Source organism: Pongo abelii, chromosome 16 (assembly GCF_028885655.2).
Source record: "Pongo abelii isolate AG06213 chromosome 16, NHGRI_mPonAbe1-v2.0_pri, whole genome shotgun sequence".
Classification (NCBI taxonomy): domain Eukaryota; kingdom Metazoa; phylum Chordata; class Mammalia; order Primates; family Hominidae; genus Pongo; species Pongo abelii.
Window position 1 is genome coordinate 84,299,187 of NC_072001.2, and position 27,850 is coordinate 84,327,036.

Genomic DNA, 27,850 nt, shown 5'->3' on the forward strand with positions numbered 1-27,850 from the left:
GCCAGAGGGAGAATGAAATGGCCACAGTGCCCTCCAGTTATCTAAAGAAGAGAAATCTGAGTTTGAGCATTCACAAGAGGCCAAGAGAATCCAGACAGGAATGAAGACTGAATGGTTGCCTCCCTGGGCAGCATCACTCAGCTGCCTCAATTTCTCCCTATCCCATGGCTGACAAAGTGGACATGTTTGGAGTCAAACAAGAAAGCCAGATTCTCTCTTCAAGACAGGCAGGAGCTAAAATGAGACTGTGGGAAGGTCACTGAACCTAAGTCCCAAGGTAAAGATGGGACTTAGGTTCAGCATTTCCTTTAAATCACAGCAGATAAATTTCCTAAGCGTGTATATCTGTTGTTCCTGACTTGGGGCCTGGGCCAATAATTATCCAAAGCAGTGTGGGTTCTGCACATGGACTTTGCTACGTGGCCTTGGACAAAATACATAACCTCTCTAGACCTCAGTTTCCACATCTGCTCCTCAAAGAGGTCAAATATTCCAGATTTGGTCTGAGCAATGCAGAATAAGGCAGCATCTTCACCTCCCTTACTGTAGATCCTCTACTTTTGTTGATGCAGCCTGAGAACAGAGCTGGTTTTCCCGGAGCATTCAGAAGTATGCAGTGAGGCTGATTGTGAGAAGATGCCTGTAGCCCACAGTAGAAGCTAATGTGTCCCTGAATATCTCTTCCCTGCAGGCTGGCATGATCATAGACAACGGAGTCAAAACCACTGAGGCCTCTGCCAAGGACAAGCGGCCGTTCCTCTCGATCATCTCTGCCAGGTAATCAGCCATTGGGAAGACACAGTCCATGGTGACCTTGCAGTCCAGCTCCTGCCTCCCCCTCCTTCAATCACTCATTCATTCCCTGAGCATCTGTTGAGCCCTTGCTTTGTGCTGGGCATTGAGCTAGTTGCTGGGGGTACAATGGTGAAAACCTGAGCAGGGTAAAGTCTGAATTAGGATTCCGGCTCCAGTAGCTAAAGGAAGATAGAAATTCCCAGAGGTTTCTAGATCCCTCAGCAAAGTGAATAGCTGGTAAGTCAGCAGAAATGAGCAGGGCCACAGCAGGTTGGGCCAGGATGAAAAGATGAAGAGAATATAAGGGAAGAATTTTACCATCAATTTAATGGGAAAGAACATGCAGGTCATGCCTATAAATAAACCTACTGTTCAGCTGAAGGCCATGGGCAACTTTTAAAAGGTACTTTTGAAACCTCAAGGTAATTAGCAAAACCAATCTCCTTTAAAGAGACAAGTTGCTTGGTCTCTATCAAAAGTGGGTAACACTGGTAACATGATAGTGCACTCCATTTTGTAGCTAAGAAGTCCTCAGAAAAGGCACTAGTTCAAGGTGACCTGCCAGTTAGTGGAAGAGCTGAGTATCTCCAGACTCTTCTCCTGGGCTACGAGGACTGTGTTGCATGCCCTTGTGGGAATGGCCGTCTGAACCGTCCTCTGTGCTTTGACCCCACTTGGGGCAGGCTCTTCAGTATGTGAGGAGCCTGCATGGGCTGGTGGAAGAGTGACCTCTTGCTTCTGTGATGAACTCAGAAAGTTCATTCCAGAGCCCAGGCAATGCGAATGGGTTTCTGTTTAGTCAGTGCCTTCCTGGGCACTGTGAGTAGAGAGAGGCTCACAGAGCCCAGAAGGCAGTCAGCAGAGGCGTGCCCCCAACACCGCTACCTGTGCCCTCCCCATGGTTGTGCTGCAGATACAGCCCTCACCAGGACGCCAACCCGCTGAAGCCCCGGGAGCCGGCCATCATCAGACACTTCATTGCCTACAAGAACCAGGACCATGGGGCCTGGCTGCGTGGCGGGGATGTGTGGCTGGACAGCTGCCGGTGAGTCAGAGCAGCATGTGGCTTTGGCACAAAGTGGGCATGGCGCGTCTTCCCTAGCCCCCTACGGAGAAAGGAGAGCAAAGCAGAGAGGGGAAGCCAGACATACTGATGTTTGGCCTTCTGGTCCCCCAGCCAGGCAGGGGCATAGAATGGCAGCAGGCAGTGGCCAAAAAAAACAAAACCTAAAAGCAGCATATTGGCTTCGGCCCACAGTGCCAGGTGCTGTGGGTTATGATTTGCTTCCAAATAGTCACTGGGCTTGGCTCTCTCAAGGTCATGCATCCCATCGGCTAAGGGAGGTAAGAAGAAAGAAGCCAGAATATTCTAGGCACTTACTATGTGGAAGCCTTGGTTGCATTTCTTTCTTACCATGTTTCTCAAACATATAAATTATGATCTCCATTTTAGAGATGATAAACTGAGGTTCAGTTTAGTGAATTTCCCAAGGTCACGCAGTTAGCTAGAGTTTGAACTGGAACTTGGAGCTACAGTTCACTGGACTCCAAGACCCAAATGAAAAAGGCAGGGAACGCTGAGCTCTCATATGAGGTCCCTATGTAAGTGACTGGCAAATGCTGGACAAGGACCAGAAGTCACAGGCAGTGGAGCTGGGATTTGTTTTCAGGGAGTATTGTGAAATGTCTCCTTGTCTGCCTTTTGTGTTAAAAATGGGAAATCAGAAACCCTATTAGGAAATAAACATATTTCTCTATTTTATTGTGACCAAGTAAAGGAGAAATAAAGGTGAAAGGGAACAAGAGAAATTGAAATGTGAGGAGAAAAGCAGAGACACAGCATTGACAGAGAGAGCAAGAGAGAGAGGGAGGGAGAGAAAGGCTGCTCAGAAATGCAGAGATCTGGGGAGATACTGACTTAGCAATGGAGCCCCAGGAAGATGCATGAGAGACAGAGAAGGGGAGGTGCAAAGGCTTTTGGGGCCCCCAGCCAGGCAAGGACATAGAATGGCAGCAGGCAGTGGCCAAAAATAAACAATAAAATTTTTTTTAAAAAGTCAAAAAAGCAAAACCTAAAAACAGAGGCAGAGAGACTGAGGGGGTCTTCTTTTTTTTTTTTTTTTTTTTTTTTTTGAGATGGAGTCTTACTCTGTCACCCAGGCTGGAGTGCAGTGGTGCAATCTCAGCTCACTGCAACCTCCACTTCCTGGGTTCAAGCAATTCTCCTGCCTCAGCCTCCCAAGTAGCTGGGATTACAAGCGTGCGCCAACACGCCAGGCTAATTTTTGTATTTTTAGTAGAGATGGGGTTTCACCACATTGGCCAGGCTGGTCACAAGCTCCTGACCTTGTGATTCGCCCACCTCGGCCTCCCAAAGTGCTGGGATTACAGGCGTGAGCCACTGTGCCCAGCCGCGGGGTCTTCATTTTGCACAGGAGAAAAGAAGTCATTCGTTTTAAGAAGAAGGGAAGGGAGAAAAGGGAGCTGATTCTGGGTTTCTGAAGGGCATTTAGGGGAAGGGGGCAGGGTTGTTCTGATTGGTTCTAGAAGGCAGAAGTGATAGGCATGGAGCAGGTTTCAACTCTGAAGAAGGAAGAGCCTTCCTACCATATAAGACACCAGTCTATGGGATAAGCTGCCAGGCTCCTCATCCCTAGAGCAGACCCTAGAGCATCCCTGGGAGGGGCACTACGCAGAAGGTGGGTGGAAGCCCTGGGTTGAAGAGAAACTAGATGGTGTCAATGCCGAAATTCTTTGCAATATCCTAAGTTCGGTAAATCTCTTCTTTCTGGTTGTTGGGCATTTCAGAGTTTAGGTCCCTAAAGAGATGGTAAATGCCAGATTTAGGGCAGCAAGAAAAATTGTGAAGACCCCTCCGGCCAAAGTGGGTGTGTCTTTTAATCCCCCACCAGACTCATTCCAAGGTAGCCTAGGATCTGGCTGGCACCAAGGCTGTGGTCCTACGTGTGGACAAGGTTGGTGCAATCGGGGCTGTCAGAAGATAGGGATTCCTTCAAGGATTGGAAGAATGAAGGGACCAGGAGCCTAGTACTGGGGGACAGAAGCAATGAGGAAAAGCCATGGAGGGATCTGGGAGATAAGACTCAGGAAGTTTGGGAAAATAAATGGAGAAGACAGTGCCCTAATGATGGGACTGGAATGACTGATTTGAACTAAATGGGCTTCGGAAAAAGAAAAAGGTCCATGTGTCTGAAAGAGGATGAGCAGAATATGAAAAAGCACGTTGGGAATTAGAGAGCATGCCTGCCACCAGGACCAGCCTGGTGCAGCTGATGTGGATTCACCAGGCCCTTGAGCTTGGATCTATGAAGGATATAAAGCCACAGAAGTTTTAGGGAGCAGAGAGGTTGGTGAGAATGGCACTTTGAGATGAGCCTGGCAGGGTGGACAGGACAGGTGGAAGGAGCAGAGGCATGGAGACCAGTTAAATCTACCCCTGGGACACAGGAAGTAAAGGCGGCCACTGTATTTGGCCCTAGAGTCTGTGGTAGCACAGACCCAAGGCTCAGCTCTGGATTCTGTGTAATCCTTTGTCCCTCGCAATCAGACGCCCCCCAGAAGCATGCTCATCTGACCCCTAAAAAGGGCAGAGGTGAAAGGGAGCTGACGAGATGGCCCCAGAGCAATTGCAAAATGACTTCCTGCCCTTCTCAGGGCCAGCATCTGCCTGGCTTCCTGGAAACTTGAAAAGTAGCTATTGGTGTCTCTCTCTATGGCTGAAACAGCAGTGAAGATGGTAAAATAAAAAAAATAGAAGTGCATTCACATACTCCACCTTTCGCTGGTGCTGGTCCTGAGAGTGGAAGGCCCTTCAAGTTCTCCTGATCCAACCTCAACTAAGCCCTGGAATCACAGAGGATGGGGCTGGAGAGGGAGGCACATGGACCCCAGTCTGCATGCTGTCAATGCCATTGAACATGGAGAGCCACGGGGCTCACCGTTTTCTCTCTAGAGTCAGAGTCAGAGTGGGAGGGGACCCAGAACATCCCCTTCCTGTGCAGAACAGGAGAGCCACAACTCCCTGAGCGTGCCTCTGCTTACGTAGAGACCCCTTCCTCTGCACAGTATTCAGTTTAACTCCAAGGGCAGGGAAGTGTCCTTCTCTCCACAACTCCACTGAATGTGAGGCCAGGGCATGCTCTGACTATCTATCTGCTCTTGTTCACAGGTTTGCTGACAATGGCATTGGCCTCACCCTGGCCAGGTAAGGGCAACTGTCATTGTACTTGGTCCTCTGTGGGATCTTGTCTCTGGACATCTCACCTTAAACATCTTCTCTCTACAGTGGTGGAACCTTCCCATATGATGACGGCTCCAAGCAAGAGATAAAGAACAGCTTGTTTGTTGGCGAGAGTGGCAACGTGGGGACGGAAATGATGGACAATAGGATCTGGGGCCCTGGTGGCTTGGACCATAGCGGAAGGACCCTCCCTATAGGCCAGTAGGTTTGCAACCATGTAGCTCCTTGTTCTGAGTGGCTTAACCTAAGTGGCTGTGATGGGAGGGAAAAAGTTAATGGGTAGTTTCTACCTGTTGACTATGAATTCTTCTGTCTTCTACCAGCCAGAGGAATCACTGAGGTGACTGAGACTAACAATTAAGGGAAGAAATCTGGAATGGGTAGAGAGAAGTCAAAAAATGGTGTTGGATATGAGTCAACAGGGTGACGTGGCCATCAAAATGCATAATGCATTCCTGGGCTATGTTAATGGGAATTTAGTGTGTCTGGGATCAGGGACTGTGAGTCCTTTTCTCTGACAGCACTCTCACTTGGAGTGTAGCATCCACTCCTGAGGATGGCGGAGCAATAGAGTCAGGCCGAAGCACACTTAAAGGAGAATAACCAGGAGGGTGACAAAAGCCAAAGCCATGTCACATGCAGGTTGGGGTCTTCAACCAGGAGACAGGATCACCACTTTGGGGACAACATGGGGGATATTGTTACATGTTTTCAGAGCTGCTGTGCACATAGGGAATGAGACTCATTCTACACGGGCCCCGTGGGTTAGGGTTGGTTTAGTGCAAGGGTGGATCTTTTTAATGTCAGATATGCTCAACAACAGAATAGCAGGACTGTCCTGAGGAGTCCTGGGCTCTGCGGCTGGGGGAGTTCAAATGAAGGTCAGATGATAAGCAGGTGGGTGGAAAATGAATGGGTGACTTGGAAGGTTGATGAACAAACAGGGATAATAATGGACTCAGTCAATTCCTTGGAAAGCCACAAGCTGGGTCAGTGGTGAGGAAATCTCCTTTCTTCTGCTGGTGTTTCTGCTCAGGTGTGAATTCAAGCCAGAGAGCAAGGCTCTGAGCCTGTGAGCAGCATGGTGGTCCCTGTGCTCCTGGTGATAAGATCAGCCCTTCTTGTCTTTCTGAGCTTTCTACTCTTTCTCTAGGAAGATATAATTTCTACTACTAGAGTCAGGACACAAAATACACATTGACCTGAAACTTCCAACACAAGTGGACATGGAAAAGACTTTGCAAAGGCAAAATCATGGTCTCCTTCAGCACGAGCTGTGAGAAGCCCTTCCTTTTGTCTAACCTGAGTGATGGAGCAGTCCCTATAAGCATTTGTATGAGTGACCCTGAATCTGCATGTTCAAGGTTTCTTTGCCAAGGGTTACCAGCCTCCCAGGGCCAGAATGCTCTGATGACTTCCAAAGGTGATCCTGTTTATGGAAACCTGTCAGACTGAGGCAGGTTCCTCAAAGTGCATCTGCAAGTAGGAACCTAAGACCTTGCAGTCCTAATCATGGTTAATCCATCTTGTATAGAGCTGGGTCAGGGTCTGAAGTGCAAAACCTAAGTATAGAGCTAGTAAAAATGGACTGTCCCTAAAATATGTGAAATGAAAAAATGCATGGAACCACCCCATGAGAATCAGGATTCTAGGTCATGATGTTAATCAATTATAAACATAAAAATATAGAAATGCAAGGAGTCTTTGGTGCCCACTGAAGGCATGTTACCATGACTGCTGTGCCTAGGGTCTTCCTCAAGGAACCATATTGGAATGAAAGGGAGCCCAGGGTTGAAGACCAGGGACAACTGGAGTGTGGTCTCTCCCTGTGGGCAGATATTTTTTCTGCTTCTTTTTCCGCCTTTCTATCTTTTCTTCTTTATATTGGCTGTGGAAGAGAATGGGCTTGACCCAGATACAGAGACACCAGCATAAGCACACACGTTGGATTTGGAGAAGGAGCAAGCCTAGACTGGGGCCAGGCCCAAGAAGGACCACCAGGAAGCCCAGCCAGCCTCGCAGACCCTCGCTTCCTGTGCTCTGCTCAGGAGTCTGAGGCAATGGGAGAAGTATGTCTGAGCAACCTACTCCATGCTAGGCCAAGGCAAAATCTTCAAGTCACCAGTTCTTGTCCAGTCTCTCCTACCTCCATGTCCAAGCCTGTTGCCACTTCCCACCTCCGTCTGGGTCTCAGGGCCTTCTTGGGGTTCTCTGTCAGCCCACAGTCTTGCTTTTCAGTGGGGCCTCCCTTTCTTCTAGGGGTGCTGAAAATGTTGCCTTACAATTATTTTTATCACGTTTATCACCTTCCATTCTGTGTCCTTTTCCCTCTGTTTCCCAAACCCAGCACACTGCCAATGTGAAAGGCTTACTCACAGAGGAGAAACTCATGTGGGTCTTAATCTGATTTAATTGTTATAGCAACTAAAACTAAGGCGATAATGACTAACAGCTCTATCTTCCCAAGAAACATAATATTGGCACGCTCCAGTGGTATTTACAGTATTTACCCAATGACTATATAATGGAAAAATTGGGGGAAATGTTGAAATACAGGACCATTCTCCAAACTCCAAACTAGCAACTAGATGGATATTCATCCACTCATCCATCCATTCATCCATCCATCCGGCAGTCATTCATTGACATTTAGTGTGTCTATACATGCTTTAAATTAATTAATGAATTAATAATTAATTAATTAATCAATAATGATCTGGGGCAGGGGGCGTTGCTAGAGGTGGCGATCAGGAATGGTTTTACCCAGGAAGTCTCTGCTACCATCCACCTCAGAAGGGGCAAACAACATGGCGTTTAGACTGACGTCTTACTTCCTTAACTCCATAGGAATGGACAACATTTAGACTGACATCTTACTTCCTTAACTCCATAGGAATTTTCCAATTAGAGGAATTCAGTTATATGATGGCCCCATCAATATCCAAAACTGCACTTTCCGAAAGTTTGTGGCCCTGGAGGGCCGGCACACCAGCGCCCTGGCCTTCCGCCTGAATAATGCCTGGCAGAGCTGCCCCCATAACAACGTGACCGGCATTGCCTTTGAGGATGTTCCGGTGAGTGAGGCACCAGGGCAGACTCCCGGCAAACCCAGACTTTGGATGGTGATTCACAAGTCCCCTGGGGCCCAGAGTTTGAGCTACTGCCACCACCACAGGGGTTGAAAAGCCTCCTCCAACTAGGCTGGGCCATGTCCCAGTTTGCTCTTCATCCAAACTGGAAAAGTACAAGCGTAGGTTGCCCCACAGGTCAGGTCTGGGTAAATGCCCGCTTGCTCTCTCCCTGCTCAAAACTCAGGCGAGCCTCCGGAGGAACCCGACGTGTGGATTGAGGTTCCTAGGCTGTTCCTCCAAGGGACTTGACTTTGACAAACTGAGTCTTGTGACAAGGCCACCTGAGTTGGCACAAAGAATCTAACAAGCCCCACAGTTTCCAAGGGAAGTCTTAACTGATGATGTTCTGTTTAATCTCTCCCCGAGAGCAGACTATAAACAGAGGCCTCCTTGCCCTAGACAGAGAAGGCAGAAGAGGGGCTGAGGATTAGGAGATCAGGAGCAAGGGCTGCCCTGTGAGACCAGCCGCGGCCAGGCCTCCTGTGCATTTTCTTCAGGTTATGGATTCCCAGACTTTTCCCTCTTTCTCCTCCCTGCTCCTGCCTTTTGCCTATTTGCCCAGTTCCTGGCAGGCTGAGGGAAATGATGTGAAACTGAAATGACTTAATGTCTTTACTCAGGCAACTGAGGGCCTGAAAGAGGTCAGTCATGGAAATCTGCAAGGGCTCATGCTGCAAAACTGCCTTCCTGAAACATGCCACATGCACATTCGCTCTCGCACACGAATGCCCCCGTGTGTGTGTGTGTGCATGTGTAAAAGTGTGTGTACCCTTTCTCATAACACACATTACCACCACCTCCCTCTCACACACACTCACACTCACAGTCCTCAATCCCCCTCCTCCATCTCTGCAGTTGGTGAAGCCTGTGTGTCAGAGCAGTCTCCAAGCTCATTCACAGCAGCCAACCCTGCAGTGAGCAGAGGCCAAAAGCATGTGCTAGGTCTGGGAGTCGAGGCATGGTGAACCTTTGACTGTGACTCTGGTTGCATCGGAGGGGTCAGCTGTGCGGTTTCTCTCAGTGCCCGAGAGCATCTTTGTTTTGGCTGGCTTGTAATGTCAGTGGAAATCGGAAACCTCACCCTGGGCTGATGACGGCTGCAGTTTCCCTTCACCTTCTAGCCCTGCCTAACTTTCCTGGGCTCTGTTTAGATTACTTCCAGAGTATTCTTCGGAGAGCCTGGGCCCTGGTTCAACCAGCTGGACATGGATGGGGATAAGACATCTGTGTTCCATGACGTCGATGGCTCCGTGTCCGAGTACCCTGGCTCCTACCTCACGAAGAATGACAACTGGCTGGTCCGGCACCCAGACTGCATCAATGTTCCCGACTGGAGAGGGGCCATTTGCAGTGGGCGCTATGCACAGGTGGGGACACCTTTCTGGGGGCCGGCCACTCACTTATTCACTCATGCAACAAGCATTCAGTGAGTGTCTACTGTATGCCTGGCTCTGTTTCAGGCCAGAAAGAGATACAGAATTTTTTTTCTTTTTCTTTCTTTCTTTTTATCTTTTCCCCTCACCCAGTAGGATTTTTACAAAGTTAAAGTCAAAACACTTGGTAAGCAAAATGCTTAGGAAAAAAGAACCCTCTGGGTCAAATGCTTCAATTCAAGTCAGGCTCCAACACTTACCATTGGACCTTGGGCAAATTACTTGGTCTCTTCGAGCCTTAGTTTCCTCACTTGTAAAATAGTTGAACTTTCCTAGCGAGATTTTGGGGGTGGCTTCACAAAATACATGTAAAATGTTTCACCAGCCCTATCCAATAGAAATACAATGCAAGCCACACATGTAATCTTAAATTTTCTGGTAGCCATGTTAAAAAGTAAAAAGAAACAGAATTTAATTTTAATAATACTTTAATTATATTCAAAATACTATCATTCAACATGAATCAGTGTAGAAAATCATTAAATGTTTCTTGTTTTTTTTCTAAGTCTTCAAAATCTACTGTGTATTTTACACTTTTAGCCCACTCAATTTTCAACCAAGGGAAGTCTAGTCCTACTGAAACAATTAACGTTGTGTTTAATGTGAATTTTTAATTTTATTTTTAATTTTTTCATTTTTATTGCTATATCATAGTATATTCTCTTGAAGCATGTGTTATATTTTGATATATGTATACAATGTGTAATGATCAGATCAGGGTAATGGGATAGGAAAAAATATTTACATTGCTTTTGTTTTGAAATTTAAATGAATTAAAGTTTAAAATTCAGAACCTGAGTCACAGTGGCCACATGTGCAGTGCTCAGTGGCCACATGAGGGACAGGGCAGGTCTAGACAGTGCCTAGAACAGGGCAGAACTGAAAGTATTAGTTAGCTATTATTATATTATTGTTACTTCTAGTATTTTGATGAATGACTAATGAATAAATGAGTAACGGGAGAGAAGCCTGAGAAAACGAATTGTCAGGTTCACAGTGAGCCAGGTCGTCTCAGAGAATGAAGGAAACATGTATGAATGAAGACGCTGTCTTCACAACTATCCTACAAGGCAGGCATTATTATTGCCACTGTGGGTGTCAGGAATTGGGGTGTTAGAAAAGAGCTAAATGGTGGTTTTGGGGTGGAGGAGTGGTAGGAGAGGAAGATGGTGTTGGGCTGGAAGGAAAAGGGCCGTAAGGGGCAAAGAGGGCACAGGGTGCAGCTGGTGGGGGTCAGGTGCCAGAGTGGGTGGCAGGGCTAGCATTTAGCAGGAAGAAGGACCAGAGGAAGACGGGGCAGAGGGCAGGAAGCTGAGGGTGTTTCTCTCTGCAGTAGAAGGTGATGTCATGTGCTGAGAATGTGGGGACTGGGCTTGAGGAAAGTAACCTCCAGAGAGCGATAAAGATTTGGAAGAGCTGCTGTAGAGAGTGGAAAATGTTGACAAGAAGCTTGTGGAAGGAGCGCCTGGCAGTGTTGAAAACCCAGTGGAGACTGGAGGCGGTGCATTTGCAGAGGCACCTCTCTCCCAGGCTGTGGGATTTTCTCAGCCCTGCTCAAGAGCCCTGGGAGAGGCAGAGCTGTGCAATGAGCCATGGGGTGGCTTCTGCTGCAGGTGTGGGCGGAGGAAGGGCCAAGATGCTAATGGGACTGAGTGGTTGATATGATGGTCTGAGGAAGATAAGAAGGGAAGTGGAGTCAGAAGGGAGCTGACGGAGGACAGTCATGTCCTGAATAATTGAAGGATGACCAAACCCTCAAGGCTGGCATCCACACTCTCAGCATTACACAGCCTCAGCTCAAGGTCTAGGTATCCCATATGGAGCCTTGATTTTCCTTCCCACACTTTCTTTCTGATATGTTGCTTATCTTCTGTGAAAAAAGCTCATCGTTAGAGCTTGCCAGATTATCGTAATTGGCAACTAGTTAACTGTTATTCATAATATTTTCCCTTCACTTTACATCTTACAAAATGCTTCAATGTACGCTTTACCTTCTGATACTCAGGGCAACTCCCTAAGATGGGCAGGGTTGGTTCTCTTTCCATCTTATATGCGATAAAACTAGAGGGGAAGATAAGCACTTCCTTCCAAAAGCACATCATTGCACGTTGGTGTGATTGTCTCTCTTGGCCACAGTTATGGGGATATTGTCTTATGAATTTGGGATGTGCCATAAAACAGGACACGGCGTTTTGTTTTTTGTTTTTTTTTTTGAGATGGAGTTTCGCTCTTGTTGCCCAGGCTGGAGTGCAATGGCGTGATCTCGGCTCACTGCAACCTCTGCCTCCCAGGTTCAAGCGATTCTCCTGCCTCAGCCTCCTTAGTAGCTGGGATTACAAGCATGTGCCACCATGCCCAGCTAATTTTGTATTTTTAGTAGAGACAGGGTTTCTCCATGTTGGTCAGGCTGGTCTCGAACTCCCAACCTCAGGTGATCCACCCGCCTCGGCCTCCCAAAGTGCTGGGATTACAGGCATGAGCCACCGAGCCTGGCCAACACAGTGTTTTAAACCAATGCTGGGATAAAGCATCCAGGCTCTTGGGTCCCTGGAACTCAATGGCTGACAGTCTTGCTTTCAGTTTTTCCTCTGAAATGAGGCACCATTTATTCATGCAGTGTGTTGTGGCACCACAACGACTGGCCTCAGGGGCCAGACACTGAGAGGGAGTAGGAGGGAGAAGTAGGCCAACACACCCGGGCACTCTCTCAAATGCAGGCAGAGCAACTGCCAGTTATAGGCGAGTTGCATTTTATGGTAGAATTAAAAAAGTTCTCTCTCTCTTACTCCCTTCCTCCTCCGTCCACATCTCTGTCCTTTGTCCAAAATTTGCCATCTGACTATTATGCAGACTCTTCTCAAATTTCCACTGGAAGCTCAACAGAGCACTTTTATGAAGATGAACAGAAAGCATTAGCTGGATTACACAGTAAGGCCTGGGCTGCACCCACCAGCAGAAAGAGATGTCCCCTTATTTGGCCTTTCTTTCATTCAAGCCTTCTAAAAAGGGTTCTGTAAAGAGAAAGTGCCTTTGAAAGTGCGGTCTGTAGTCAGATGTTAGCCAGACGCTCTTGGAATAATCCTTCGTAATAGCCTCATTGTGTGTTTCCTTTTTGGGTTTTAAAAGATGTACATTCAAGCCTACAAGACCAGTAACCTGCGAATGAAGATCATCAAGAATGACTTCCCCAGCCACCCTCTCTACCTGGAGGGGGCGCTCACCAGGAGCACCCATTACCAGCAATACCAACCGGTTGTCACCCTGCAGAAGGGCTACACCATCCACTGGGACCAGACGGCCCCCGCCGAACTTGCCATCTGGCTCATCAACTTCAACAAGTGAGTGGGTGTCCAGCCAGGAGCAGTGAGATCTGGGGGCAGCTGCTCTGGCTGAGCTCAAAGCTGATAACGACGCCTTGTTGCAAAGTCCTGGCCTTGCGTCTAACGGAACCACAGGCTAGCCCATGTGATCCCTGCAGGAGTACCTAGAGGGGTTGACATCACCCAGGAGTTAAGAATTAAAGGACACAGGCCAAGCCCCCGCTCCGGCATGGGTGACCTTGGGCAGGGCATGTAACCTCTTGAGCCTGAGCTCCTTGATCTTTGAGTTGAGGATAGTATTACCTTGCAGGAGTGCAATGAGGACCTAAGGAGATAAGGTATGGCAGACACCCAGGACCTGGCATTAGCCAGTGCTCGATAGATGACAAAAATATCTGGGTATTGTTGTTACCATCCTACAGAGAGGGAAATGAGGCTCTGCGAGATAAAGTGATGAGGCCAAGGGCATCTGGATAGGGCTTCATATATTTAGAGTCTAGTATTTTCTATGCACATTATTTGCTTGTCACAGTATTTCTGTGAGACAGACATTTATCAGATGTGGGAAATGAGACCAAAGAGATGAAATGGGCCCTACAATCAAGTTGGACCCAGAAAGGGCTGAGCCTAGGTCCTTTGGATCCTGTGCTCTTTAACTACAAAAAGAATGTCTTTTTCCCAAAGTTCCATATGGAGCACCCCCAGGATTGGCCCTGGAGACACACCAGTGAAGCTTTCAGACTCTCTGCTCATGGGCAGCCATTGTCTCTCCCTCTCTCCTTGAACACTGCAACTCAGTCACCACGACAGCAAATGTTCTTTCAAAATTTCCCATACAAAAGTGGAGGTGTCATTTGGTGGAGATTTTTTGGTCTCTTTCTCCAAGGCACGCTCCAAAGGCCCTGTGGCCTGGACACCCTTGCTTGTAACCTGACTGTACTTCCAATCCTAGGGGCGACTGGATCCGAGTGGGGCTCTGCTACCCGCGAGGCACCACATTCTCCATCCTCTCGGATGTTCACAATCGCCTGCTGAAGCAAACATCCAAGACGGGCGTCTTCGTGAGGACCTTGCAGATGGACAAAGTGGAGCAGAGCTATCCTGGCAGGAGCCACTACTACTGGGACGAGGACTCAGGGTGAGCAGGCGCCCACTTGGCTGCAGGAAAGTGGCTCGACCTCAATCTTGTCCCCTTGGCCTTTCCAATAAGTCTAAGAACAGCCATGTAGTTAATGCCAATTAATGTAAGACACCTTTCTAGGCATTTTGACTCTAAGGCTGACTGTCCCATACATTAACGACATTTTTAAAGCTATTAAGCTTTAAAAGTAAAATAAACACTCTATTAAATATACATGTGAATTGTAGGGAATTTACATATTTCAGAAAAAAAAAGTGAAGGCCGTAAATCTTAGAATCCAGAAAACATGGTACATTATCTCAAATCCTCACAACCCACTTGGAGCGGAGGATTAAGAGATGGGCAGCCGGGCGTGGTGACTCACGCCTCCCAGCACTTTGGGAGGCCGAGGTGGGCGGATCACAAGGTCAGGAGTTCGAGACCAGCCTGGCCAACCTGGTGAAACCCCGTCTCTACTAAAAATACAAAAATTAGCTGGGCATGGTGGCGCGTGCCTGTAATCCCAGCTACTCAGGAGGCTGAGGCAGGAGAATTGCTTGAACCTGGGAGGTGGAGGTTGCAGTGAGCCAAGATCCTGCCATTGCATTCCAGCCTGGGTGACAGAGAGAGTGAGAGAGAAGGCACAGGGAAAATAGGAGAGACTTCCTGAGATCACAGCATAAAGCTGACCCAGCTGGATTTGAACCTAGATCTATCTGTCTTCAAAGCCCTCACCCTTTTGCTAACCTGCACTAGGTTCTATTCAATAGAGATATAATGAAAACAGAGTATCTGTTCCTGGGAGTTCTTTGATCCCCTCTCTTAAAAAGAAATTTAGTCTAATGTCTTAAGAATGCCAACCCAGCTCCACAGCAACATCGATAGCAAACTGTGAGGAGTAAGGGTAAAAGATCATTTGATGGCCAGTTTTCTATTCTTATATGGAAGTCAATGATAAAGAAACTGATAACAGATGATCTATCTTATTTATGGCTCCATCAATTTGGTTAAGGGAAAATTAAAATTTAGAATCAAAAGTATAAGTAAAATGTTGGGATGGGAGGACAATAAAAAAACACCTCTTTCCCCACACAAGCGCTAAGCCAGCTGGGGGCAGACAAGTTGGCAGGTGAAGAGGAAGTGATCCATTTTATTGATGATAAAGCTGTTGGAGAATAGAGCTTCCCAATATCATCCCCAATTTTACCTCCTCTGCACCAGGGAGCACTGGGCAATTACAGGCTCCCCACAAAGGGCCCAGCCCCAAAACCTCAGAGCATGGAAGGCAGACCAGAGTGCCCCTGCTCTATGGGCTGAGCCAAATACCCAAAACCAATCAATTATATGAGACACTCTCTTCCCATGGGAAGAAGTGGATGAGGGGAGGGCCCAGGGGCCAGGAGTATTTAGGAAAATCCTCCCATATGAATACCAGAGGAGGAGGAATGAGATATGCCTCACATACCACTAGGAAATATTATGATTAAAGTAACAGATGTTGATAAGGTAAAGTGCCTGGGATACCATCCATGCAGACTTTCTTCTTTTCGGCTCATGAGTGAAATGTTCAAAACATGGGAATTTTTCAAATGGAAACTTCCACTAAGTAAGTTGAACCTCTTTGATCAAAGTCTTAAAAATCTAAGCCTGGTTTGCTTGTCACCTTAAGCACATTTTTTGGTTGGTAGCTTAGCTTAGCCCTATGCCTGTTGATCATTATGTTGTGTTTCAATTCAGCAACGCCTTAGGGACCAGGAGTTGGGTTATAGGGGGTCTGTTTCCTATGGAGAAGGGCTGCAAACTCTTGGGCTTTTAAAAATCTTTCTGCCTTATACATTTGTTGTTTCTTATATTCAGAGCACCTGCCTTTAGCAGCTACCTTCTAATAATCTACTATGGGCTAGGATACTTAACAACCAGCTTGCTATAATTAGGGGTAAAATTAAAATAAGTCAGCTAAAAGGGAGGGGGTTTCAAAGTGTGAAATATATAAGCTCTGAATCATCTCTCATTTTTTCCAGGTTAAAAAAACTGTTAAGTGATTGTAGTTGTGTTCTGGATAGCTAAGTTTGCTTAATACCACCTCAGTGAATTCTTATAATGATTCTTACTAAATTATAAACAAGTACATTATTTAAGGTGCACAGCCATCAGTAGCGCTGCTCTGCAACATTACTTGGTCATAGCCAGGATTTGAGCACTGGGCTGGCAGGTGCCCAGGCCCGTGCTCCTTTCATGCCTACCAGGGCTTTGCAGTTCAGCCAGCTTGCACACATCCAAGTTGTAGGTCAGGATTAGGGAAGGCAGCTGCTACCTACCATGGGCTGGATGGTCTTTTAGGTCACTCCCAGTTTAGATAATCTGATATATAATGGCAACAAGGAAACCTGAATACTGTTAAGTTTTGTGCAGAAGCCTCAGGACCAATCCCATTTCTGTGCCTGGGTCCCAGGAGTGGTTTGGAGCATGTTGGGAGCCTCCAGGGAGACGTGACCATGGGCAGCACTGAACTGCCTTCCTCCTAAGCTGCTCAAAGCGGGTGCTTACCTGCCTCCCCAGCTTCCCCACCATGCAGGGCATGGAATGCAGATATGGCTGCTCTGCTCTCAGCCCTGAGCATGAGGCCTCTGTAACTGTCAGTTTCTACTTTACTCTGAGATCATTTGATATGGATGGCTTGAAACATAAAGCTACTCAAGGAAGCTCAGATTAAGTGGAGGTGCTACAGAGAGAAGACCAAGGGGTCTTCAAGAAATAAAACCCCAGCTGGGCCTCATAGGCTCAGGTGCTAAAAACAACAAAGACAGCAGTGAGGAGGTAGCCTGCCTACCCCTTGTGTCTCTCCATCTCCCCATGTTCACACACATACGCACACATGCTTGGCCTCTTGTTTCAGCTACTTGCTACAAACCGCCTTCCTCCCACGATTCCTTAGCAGGCATGGGGCACAACAAGGTTGTCAACCCCAACTCCATGTGGTCTTTTAGTTCAAGCACCAACCAGTGGTGGACAAGACCTGCTGGGTCCCATAAGAGCGAGAATCTTGGTTACTGGGTGGCCAATCCATGGCCCCTCTGTGAGTCCAATGTGTGCCCCTGGTCTGAGCAGCTGTGTGGTAGGGGTTTGGGGGTGATGGCATTGTGGTGCAAACCTAGCTCCCTAGTCTGACTGGACTCAGTGAAGGGTTGGTCCCCAGAGCAAGATGGGTGGTAGATACCCCATATCCTGTCTTCCCATGTTTCAGATGCAGGACTCAGCCTGAAAGCACTTTTCTGCACTAAAAGAACAATAATGAATCCCAAGTTAGTACTGTGTTTTCCTCATAATCTGACTCCCTGTAACATTGGGTCAGCTTCCTTTACAATAATAATTATTATTTTAAATAAATTATAAAATAATTTTTGGAATAAATTATGGTTTGGAGAAAAGTAGAGTTAGGAAGACAGAGCATTTCCTCACTGGGCACAATGCTGGATGGAAAATGCTGGCTCTGTCACTTCCCAGCTGTGTGGTCCTGGGCGAGTCACTTCACTTCTCTGAGCCACCATTTTCCCATCCAGGAATTCAGGATGATAATAGTACCTACTGGACTGGATTGTTTGAGGATTAAATGAGATATGTCGATTTACGATGTGTGCACAGTGTGGCACATAGAACGTGCTCAGAATAGAATTGCCATTCTCATTAGCTTTTTCTTCAATGCATTTGTTCCTTATTTCTCCAACTACATACAACTCTGTGGTAGACATGGTTCCATTCTATAAGGCCGCTGGGTCTACCTGCTGTGACCAGCTCAGAGTAAATGTCTCGGTGGGTGGGAGGAGAAAAGGGAGGTTTGCGTGTCCAAGCAAATGCCCAGCAATGCTCCTTGTGTGCAGGCTGTTGTTCCTGAAGCTGAAAGCTCAGAACGAGAGAGAGAAGTTTGCTTTCTGCTCCATGAAAGGCTGTGAGAGGATAAAGATTAAAGCTCTGATTCCAAAGAACGCAGGCGTCAGTGACTGCACAGCCACAGCCTACCCCAAGTTCACCGAGAGGGCTGTCGTGGACGTGCCGATGCCCAAGAAGCTCTTTGGTTCTCAGCTGGTGAGTGGCTGAGAGCAAAGCCTGGATCCCTTTGCCGTCCAGTCGGGCCCAGACCCAATTAGGTCCCTCACTCAGCTCCATAAACCATTTCCTGTGACTGGGGATACGGGAAGAGGAGGGGAATGACTACCCAAACCTAACAATTGCATTGGGTTCGATGTGTTTTCCAGAAAACAAAGGACCATTTCTTGGAGGTGAAGATGGAGAGTTCCAAGCAGCACTTCTTCCACCTCTGGAACGACTTCGCTTACATTGAAGTAAGTGCCTCTGGCCCCTGGAGGATTCGGGTTTGCTCTTGAGAGGTGATACTGTGTCCTGGGGCTGCTGACACAAATTACTACAAACTGGGTGGCTTGCATCAAACAAGAAAAAGTTATTCTCACAGTTCAGGAGGTCAGAAGTCCAACAGCAAGGTGTTGGCAGGGGTGATTTCCTCCAGGGGTCTTGGGGCAGGGAACCTGTTCCATGCCTCTTCTCGCTCCTGGTGGCTGCCAGCACTCCTGAGCATTCCTCAGCTTGCAGACACATTAATCTCTGTATTTATGTGGGCTTTTCTCCTGAGTGTCTGCGTCTCACCTCTCCTCCTGCCTTTCTTTTGCAAAGGCACCTATCTTTGAATTTAGGGCCCACCCTAAAAATCCAGATGGTTTCATCAAAAAATCTTTAACGTAATTCCGTCTGCAAAGATTCTATTTCCACATAAGTCCACTTTCACAGGTTCCGGGTGGACATAACTTTTGCAGGGCCACTATTTGACCCACTACTGAGGGCTACGAGGAGTTAAGTGGATAATGGAGCTTACGCTTCGAATAGATGCATAGGCAACTTCTGCCTTCAGGGTCTGCTTGGGAACCACCTGGGCAGGAGAACCATGGGGCTTTGGCACCCTGCCTCACACCTGGATTGCTCTGGCTCTGTAGGTGGATGGGAAGAAGTACCCCAGTTCGGAGGATGGCATCCAGGTGGTGGTGATTGATGGGAACCAAGGGCGCGTGGTGAGCCACACGAGCTTCAGGAACTCCATTCTGCAAGGCATACCGTGGCAGCTTTTCAACTATGTGGCGACCATCCCTGACAAGTGAGTCTGTGCCTCTGCTTCTGGAATTGGCTGCTGGCACAGCAGACCCCTGGGCAAGGGCCCCCTCCCTCTCACAAAGGCCCTCATCACAGATCAGTCTGGAAAAGCTCAGGCAGTCTCCACAGCCTGCCCACAAATCATGGGTGTTGGACGAGAGCGTCCTTGCCTGTGGACTCCAGTGTTGGAGCCGGGCTGCTGTGAATGTAGGTCAGGCGGAGGCAGGCGGGACAGCCCCGCTGCACATGGGAAGGTTGCCCTGGCCCTCTTCACTACACTCCCGGCATGATCTCATCCCCTCCCACACCTTCAATATGATCCAAGTGCTGGTGGCTACTATCTCCAGCCCAGGTCTCCTTCCTAAGCACCAGACATTCCAGTCCAACTGCTACTTGGACAACGCCACCTGGACGTCTTGTATGGAACTGAATTCTCAGCCTTTTAAAATGTTTAACCTCCCAAACCAGCCACTCATCCTACTCCTTCAGTTTTGATGAAATCATCACAATCCATCCTGATAGCTAGGCCAGAATCTGGCCATTCTGTTTGTCTCCTCTTTCTTTCCTCCACACGCTATCATCACACCCTATCAATTCCACCCGCATTACTGCTCGCCTGCTGGTTCCCTCCACAGCGTCCTCTCTTCTGCCGCTCTGCCCAGGCCTTTGCTGGTCATCACCGACACTGTTGGCACAGTCTCCTAACGGGCCTCCCTCTTCCAGTTGCCCCAACTCCAACCCATCTTCCATATTGGCTGCTGGTTTAAACTTCTTAAATGTAGGGAAAACCTGTGTCCCCTCTCCTTAGCAATCTTTGGTAATTCCCCAATACCTTACAAGTCTCCTCACATCGCCTCCTCGGTGAGGTCTTTTCCGATCCAACCCAAAAGTTCTACCTTGGCAGGGCGCATTGGCTCACTCCTGTAATCTCAGCACTTTGGGAGGCCGAGGTGGGTGGATCACAAGGTCAGGAGTTTGAGATCAGCCTGGCCAATATGGTGAAACCCCGTCTCTACCAAAAATACAAAAAAAATTAGCTGGGTGTGGTGGTGTGCACCTGTAGTCCCAGCTACTCAGGAGGCTGAGGCAGGAGAATCGCTTGAACCCGGGACGCGGAGGTTGCAGTGAGCCGAGATTGCGCCGCTGCACTCCAGCCTGGGTGAAAGAGCAAGACTCCATCTCAAAAAAAAACAAACAAAAAAAAGTTCTACCTCTGCTAAAGCACTACTCACAATAGGTCTGGTGGACACATCTGTTGCCCCATCAAGAGTGTGGCCTTCTCAATGTTGGGGCCATGTCTAACTTCCCTTTGCATTTCTAGCACAGAGCATGGCTAGTTCAGTGAGTGTACAGTTCACTCAGGAGCCACAACCTGGTGGAAAGTCTAAGCGCATCATGTGGTACCTGCTACATAGTAGGTGCTTAGTAAACATTAGTAGTTATTAAATGAAAGCAAATGTACTTCCCAGATGCTGACTCCATGAGGGACACGACGTGAACTGGGCACCTGGTGAGATTTCGGATAATGGGATTTTGCTTAACCACATTTACTCCCTCCCTCATTCCCCCATCAGATGCTTCTTCAGCATTCTATTTTTCATATGCAGATTGAGACAAGGTTGAGCAAATTGGGAAAAATAGTTTTCCTCTAGAGATCATGCTGTTTTGGGCAGAGAATTTTCTTTTGAAATGAAAGAGGATGCAGAAGCTTGGAATAAGAAACTAGACTGCAGTGCTACTCTGTTTGGAACCGTGTGCAAGGCTCCTTCCAGCCCGAGCAGCAGCACCTCTCTGGGGGAAGCCCTTACTGGAATGGGCCACTCCCTGGGTTGGCGCCAGGTACCCAGGCAGGCATTGGTACCACTAGACCCCTCTCTAACCTCCTGGAAAGCAGCAGAGAATGAGGCAAGGCAGATCCTGTTCTACTGTGGCTGCAGGCCCTGCCTAGCCTGGCCTATGCTTCCTACCCCATCCAGCAGGCCATTACTGGCCCCAGGGTCCTGGGGAGAGAAGAGGGCAGCTGCTCACACCAGACACATCTAGCATGGCTTCTGGGAGCTGCCTCTGCCCTGCCACTCTGTGGGAGACTCTGTGCTGGCTAGTGCTTGGGCTTAGAGGCCATGAGGATGGCATACCAGGCAAAGAAGTGTGCCCAACATAGGTAGGCAGGCTTCTGGGCATCAGTGGGAGGCGGTGGGGACACAAGAAGCCCGTCTCCCTGACCCGCTCCTGTGAGCTAACCTAGATCCCCATGAGGAGGGCAGGACCTACATTTGAGTCCCCCAAGTAGGAAGGCTGAGCTCCAACAAAGGACCATTAGCTTTTGTTCTGAAATGAAACAATGCAGAAATATCCTCCTGAGAACAGATCCTGAATCTAGAGTGGAGGATGTGGTAGCAATGAGACCTGTCTCCTTAAGGGGCCTCACCCTACCAACCTTTGGGCCTCCCTCTCCAGCCTTCCTCAAGGGCCTGAGGCAGCCCCAGCTCCCTTCCCATCTATCCTTATTTCACACAAGCCCTTTGCATCTCACGATCTTTCCTGCTGTTCCCAGTGGGACACAAATGGGGGTAACAACAGGTTCCAGAATCCTATACAGTTTTTCCATGTCTGGACTGTGGTCTGTGGTTACAGAGTTCCTTTGAGATATGAACTGGATGCCCCATTGAGCTTCTGCCCCATTTCTATTCCCAAGGGAGGTGCTCACTTCCTCCTGTCTGGCCCAGTGTGCTGAGTCTGCCACTGTGAAGGCTATTTTCCCAGCACTTTGGACTGAATACACCCCAAGGCGGGGGATAGACACTCCTTATTCCCAAGTCAAACTTTTGCAAGTTGGGCCCTTCAGGCTGGGCACACACATTGCTCCAAACCTCTGCCTCTTTCAAGCACATTTCCCTTTGGCAGGTCCGCTGAGATACTTGGTAACTATTTGCTTCAATCTCCCCATTTGCAAAATAGAGGCAATAGTCCTGTGTTGCACCTAACCAGAGAGAGAGGTGACATGAACATAAGAGGTCAATCTGAGCTCTTGGTACAACCCAAGCATCATGGTGACGATATGGTGTTCTCCCCAGAAAGACTTCAAACCTGGCCATGCTCTTCCTGTAGCTCAGAGAAGGCTGGCTCTGGTCTACACGAAGCCTGTGTCCATCAAAAGAAGACAGCAAAAGAAAGATGCGCTCCAAGAGAAATCCTCTAGCATGGGGCTTCTTGAGCTTTCATGTATACATGATCACCTGCAGATCTTGTAAAAACACAGATTCTGATTCAGAAAGTCTGCAATGGAGGAATTCTGTGGTGCTAATGAAATCCCAGGGCATGCCAAATGGAGCCGGTCTCTAGAACCTTCAGGAGCTCCTGGATGGTTTTATGATTTGACAGACGTTCCCCTCCTCCATCCCGCACCTCCTCTCTTTTTCAACCCTTTCTCCTTCCTTCCTCCATCACCACATTTCTATCTGGTCTTACCTAACCAGGGTTGAGAACATTCAAGGGAAGAGATACATATTGAAGTCCTACTGTGTGCCGAGCCCTGGCATGGTATGCTCTGCTTACGTCCTCTCCTCTGTTTGGAGAGAGACATGTAAACGTGGTGAGCCGAGTCCAGGCTTGGAGAAGGCTGTGGCACCAACTGTGGCCAGATGCGTGGGAGGGAGCTCAGGATGTTCGTCACCACATGGAAAGAGCCCGTCAGCTCGGAACACAGGAGAGGCTGCCCTTTCCCGAATCCCTGGACAGGCCTCTGGGCACTGCTAACTCCAGTCCCACCACGCACAAACCATCATCCCTCCCCATGCCCACTTTCTCCAGTTTGCTCTCTCCCTCTGGTCTAATTGGTTTCTTCTCACACAGTTCCATAGTGCTTATGGCATCAAAGGGAAGATACGTCTCCAGAGGCCCATGGACCAGAGTGCTGGAAAAGCTTGGGGCAGACAGGGGTCTCAAGTTGAAAGGTAAGGGTTTGAACTGGGGTTTAAACTGACCCCAAAACCAGAGAAGGCAAATGCCTGGCATGGAGGTTGCTGTCATCTTTTGCTGAGTTAAGAACATGCTTTGTACTAAACTTGGGTACAACCTCAGAATCCTCCACACAACTAGTGGTCTACTGGAATGGATGGGCAAGATGCCACCTGTTTACCACCCCTGCACTGCAGCAAATTTATTATAACTTGCTACCAGCCACTGAAAGAAAATTGCTATACTTGTTGACTCATTTGCTTGGAAAGTGGCCCTTTATTCAACAAAAGTATCATAAGAAAAGTGGCTTAGTCTTACCCTCCTACCCAATTCCTGCTATTCAGACTGGCCAGGGGTCCTGCATCTTCTTCAACATTCTAGCTGATGCCTAGCATTTGTACAGTCCTTTGCAGCTTGCAAAACTCTTATTTGTCCCAGAAAACTAAAGCCCAGAGCACCTACATGGCTTGTCCAAGGCCAGGCAGCTTCGGTGGTGAAGCCTAGCACAGGCTTGCTGGCTGTGCTGGAAGAAGCCATCCAGGAGGGACATGTCAGCATGACACCCATTATCATCACAAAAACTAGGTGCAGGGAGAGTCCTCAGAGAGGTTGTATGGGCGGCAGAGAAGCTCCACGGGCAATAATGATAATGATCATTGTGGTTGCTATTTAATGTTCAGCCTTGTACTTTGCAGAACATGTTATAATTATCTCACTTACTCATTAATAACCTGTGCAGCAGGTACTATTATTTCCATTTAAGATGAGGACACCAAGAATTTAACAGCCAAGCCACTTGCTTAAGGTTAGGACTTGGATCCTAATCTTCCTAAATCGAAGCTGGGCTTCTTAGTTATACACCATCTTCACTATGGAAAACATCAAAATCAGAAGCCCATCATATGGGGCGATGAGAAAAATCAGAAACAACACAAACCCTTCAAACCAGCCAAAGGAGGACATAAGGAAAAGAGAAGTATCCTTTCCAGCCCAGTCCTGAAATCATTTTGGAGCCTCTGTCTTTTAAATTAAGATCCCGGTTGCCAAAAGCTGATGTATGTAAGGTGACCTAAGTTGAATGGCACTTTCCCGGTGGTGATAAATGCATGTTGCCTGCCAAGATGGGCTGAGTATAGACGTGGATTCCCATGCCCCTTGGATGCTCAAGCTGTGAACTGCAAGATGGAGAGTGCTGTGTGGGTTTCAGGGGTTTAGAGTTCTAATGTGGGGTACACCATTTACTCCACACTCTTGGTCAAATTCCTTCACCTCTCAGAACTCCTTCTAGAGCCACAGAGTGATAGACTGGGGAAGGAGATCTTGTAGATCAATGCCATCGTTTGACAGATGGGAACACTGGGCTTCAGAGAGGGGCAGGGACTTGCTGGTTGTCCTAGGGGCAGCTCGAAGGTAGGCAGGCTCCTAGGAGGTCTCCTCCCTTACAGTTTGCTCCATTTCCTGCTGTGCATGGCTCCCCTGTCTACAGCAAAGCCATCACCCTGCCTAGGTGGCAGTGAGGCTCAGGTGAGCCCCTGCCTGCCCCATACAAACACATGTCAGGCACCATCAGTAGCTGAAGCACAGAGCTCTTCCCAAGGGGCCACAGTGCAGTGTGGCTAGGGGGTACCTGGTGGGTGTGGGGGGCTGGCGATGGGGAGCCGTGGAACGGGGAGGGACAGCCGTCCTCTCATAGGGTTTTTGCTCAGGAGACTCATCGTTGCTTTTCAGAGCAAATGGCATTCGTTGGCTTCAAAGGCAGCTTCCAGCCCATCTGGGTGACACTGAACACTGAGGATCACAAAGCCAAAATCTTCCAAGTTGTGCCTATCCCTGTGGTGAAGAAGAAGAAGTTGTGAGGACAGCTGCCGCCTGGTGCCACCTCGTGGTAGACTATGACGGTGACTCTTGGCAGCAGACCGGTGGGGGATGGCTGGGTCCCCCAGCCCCTGCCAGCAGCTGCCTGGGAAGGCCGTGTTTCAGCCCTGATGGGCCAAGGGAAGGATATCAGAAATCCTGGTGCTGCCACCTGCCCCTACTCAAGTGTCTACCTGGAGCCCCTGGGGCGGTGCTGGCCAATGCTGGAAACATTCACTTTCCTGCAGCCTCTTGGGTGCTTCTCTCCTATCTGTGCCTCTTCAGTGGGGGTTTGGGGACCATATCAGGAGACCTGGGTTGTGCTGACAGCAAAGATCCACTTTGGCAGGAGCCCTGACCCAGCTAGGAAGTAGCCTGGAGGGCTGGTCATTCACAGATCCCCATGGCCTTCAGCAGACAAGTGAGGGTGGTAAATGTAGGAGAAAGAGCCTTGGCTTTAAGGAAATCTTTACTCCTGTAAGCAAGAGCCAACCTCACAGGATTAGCAGCTGGGGTAGAACTGGCTATCCTTGGGGAAGAGGCAAGCCCTGCCTCTAGCCGTGTCCACCTTTCAGGAGACTTTGAGTGCCAGGTTTGGACTTGGACTAGATGACTCTCAAAGGCCCTTTTAGTTCTGAGATTCCAGAAATCTGCTGCATTTCACATGGTACCTGGAACCCAACAGTTCATGGATATCCACTGATACCCATGATGCTGGGTGCCCCAGGGCACACGGGATGGAAGGGTGAGAACTAATGCCTACCTTGAGGGGCCTGCAGTCCAGTAGGGCAGGCAGTCAGGTCCATGCACACTGCAATGCCAGGCGGAGAAATCACAGAGAGGTAAAATGGAGGCCAGTGCCATTTCAGAGGGGAGGGTCAGGAAGGCTTCTTGCTTACAGGAATGAAGGCTGGGGGCATTTTGCTGGGGGACATGAGGCAGCCTCTGGAATGGCTCAGGGATTCAGCCCTCCCTGCCGCTGCCTGCTGAAGCTGGTGACTACGGGGTTGCCCTTTGCCCACGCCTCTCTGGCCCCCTCATGATGGAGAAGTGTGGTCAGAGGGGAGCGATGGGCTTCGCGGCTTATGAGCACGGAGGAATTCGGTCCCCAGGCAGCCCTGCCTCTGACTCCGAGAGGGTGGAGTGAAGTCCACAGAAGTGGGCTCCTGCCTTGGGGCCTCATTTGCTCTTCATCCAGGGAACTGAGCACGGGGGCCTCCAGGAGACCCTAGATGTGCTCATACTCCCTCGGCCTGGGATTTCAGGGCTGGAAATATAGAAAATATCTAGTCCAAGCCTTCATTTTAACAGATGGGGAAAGTGAGCCCCCGAGATGGGAAAGAACCACATAGCCAGGGGAGGGCCTGGGGAGCCCCACCCTAGCCTTGCTGCCACACCACATTGCCTCAACAACCGGCCCCAGAGTGCCCAGGCACTCCTGAGGTAGCTTCTGGAAATGGGGACAAGTCCCCTCGAAGGAAAGGAAATGACTAGAGTAGAATGACAGCTAGCAGATCTCTTCCCTCCTGCTCCCAGCGCACAGAAACCCGCCCTCCCCTTGGTGTTGGCGGTCCCTGTGGCCTTCACTTTGTTCACTACCTGTCAGCCCAGCCTGGGTGCACAGTAGCTGCCACCTCCCCATTGGTGCTACCTGGCTCTCCTGTCTCTGCAGATCTACAGGTGAGGCCCAGCAGAGGGAGTAGGGCCCGCTATGTTTCTGGTGAGCCAATTTGGCTGATCTTGGGTGTCTGAACAGCTATTGGGTCCACCCCAGTCCTTTTCGGCTGCTGCTTAATGCCCTGCTCTCTCCCTGGCCCACCTTAGAGAGAGCCCACAGAGCTCCTGTAAGAGGGAGAACTCTATCTGTGGTTTATAATCTTGCACGAGGCACTGGGGTCTCCCTGGGTCTTGTGATGAACTACGTTTATCCCCTTTCCTGCCCCAACCACAAACTCTTTCCTTCAAAGGGGCCTGCCTGGCTCCCTCCACCCAACTGCACCCATGAGACTCGGTCCGAGAGTCCATTCCCCAGGTGGGAGCCAACTGCCAGGGAGGTCTTTCCCACCAAACATCTTTCAGCTGCTGGGAGGGGACCATAGGGCTCTGCTTTTAAAGATATGGCTGCTTCAAAGGCCAGAGTCACAGGAAGGACTTCTTCCAGGGAGATTAGCGGTGATGGAGAGGAGAGTTAAAATGACCTCATGTCCTTCTTGTCCACGGTTTTGTTGAGTTTTCACTCTTTTAATGCAAGGGTCTCACACTGTGAACCACTTAGGATGTGATCACTTTCAGGTGGCCAGGAATGTTGAATGTCTTTGGCTCAGTTCATTTAAAAAATATATCTATTTGAAAGTTCTCAGAGTTGTACATATGTTTCACAGTACAGGATCTGTACATAAAACTTTCTTTCCTAAACCATTCACCAAGAGCCAATATCTAGGCATTTTCTTGGTAGCACAAATTTTCTTATTGCTTAGAAAATTGTCCTCCTTGTTATTTCTGTTTGTAAGACTTAAGTGAGTTAGGTCTTTAAGGAAAGCAACGCTCCTCTGAAATGCTTGTCTTTTTTCTGTTGCCGAAATAGCTGGTCCTTTTTCGGGAGTTAGATGTATAGAGTGTTGGTATGTAAACATTTCTTGTAGGCATCACCATGAACAAAGACATATTTTCTATTTATTTATTATATGTGCACTTCAAGAAGTCACTGTCAGAGAAATAAAGAATTCTCTTAAATGTCATGATTGGAGATGTCCTTTGCATTGCTTGGAAGGGGTGTACCTAGAGCCGAGGAAATTGGCTCTGGTCTGGAAAATTTTGCTGTA

The 27,850-nt window shown here is 48.6% G+C and overlaps 2 protein-coding genes across 9 annotated transcripts in view; one reads left to right on the forward strand and one right to left on the reverse strand.

Moving 5' to 3' along the window:
* The window catches only part of CEMIP (cell migration inducing hyaluronidase 1), a 172,287-nt gene extending 144,521 nt beyond the window's left edge, over positions 1-27,766 (forward strand). For all 8 annotated transcript variants that reach the window (XM_063716266.1, XM_024232768.3, XM_054531720.2 and 5 more), the window contains 13 exons: positions 692-777; positions 1,709-1,840; positions 4,985-5,020; positions 5,102-5,257; positions 7,950-8,130; positions 9,339-9,554; positions 12,747-12,958; positions 13,893-14,078; positions 17,939-18,143; positions 18,314-18,400; positions 19,064-19,221; positions 23,070-23,170; positions 24,903-27,766. In XM_063716266.1, coding sequence (XP_063572336.1) covers positions 692-777; positions 1,709-1,840; positions 4,985-5,020; positions 5,102-5,257; positions 7,950-8,130; positions 9,339-9,554; positions 12,747-12,958; positions 13,893-14,078; positions 17,939-18,143; positions 18,314-18,400; positions 19,064-19,221; positions 23,070-23,170; positions 24,903-25,030 — 1,884 coding nt within the window. In that variant the 3' untranslated portion in view covers positions 25,031-27,766. The remainder of the gene's footprint in view (positions 1-691; positions 778-1,708; positions 1,841-4,984; positions 5,021-5,101; positions 5,258-7,949; positions 8,131-9,338; positions 9,555-12,746; positions 12,959-13,892; positions 14,079-17,938; positions 18,144-18,313; positions 18,401-19,063; positions 19,222-23,069; positions 23,171-24,902) is intronic.
* Positions 23,431-27,850, reverse strand: part of MESD (mesoderm development LRP chaperone) — a 42,351-nt gene continuing 37,931 nt past the window's right edge. Inside the window, 1 exon segment of the mRNA NM_001134102.1 lies at positions 23,431-25,004. The gene's annotated coding sequence lies outside the window, so the exon portion shown is untranslated.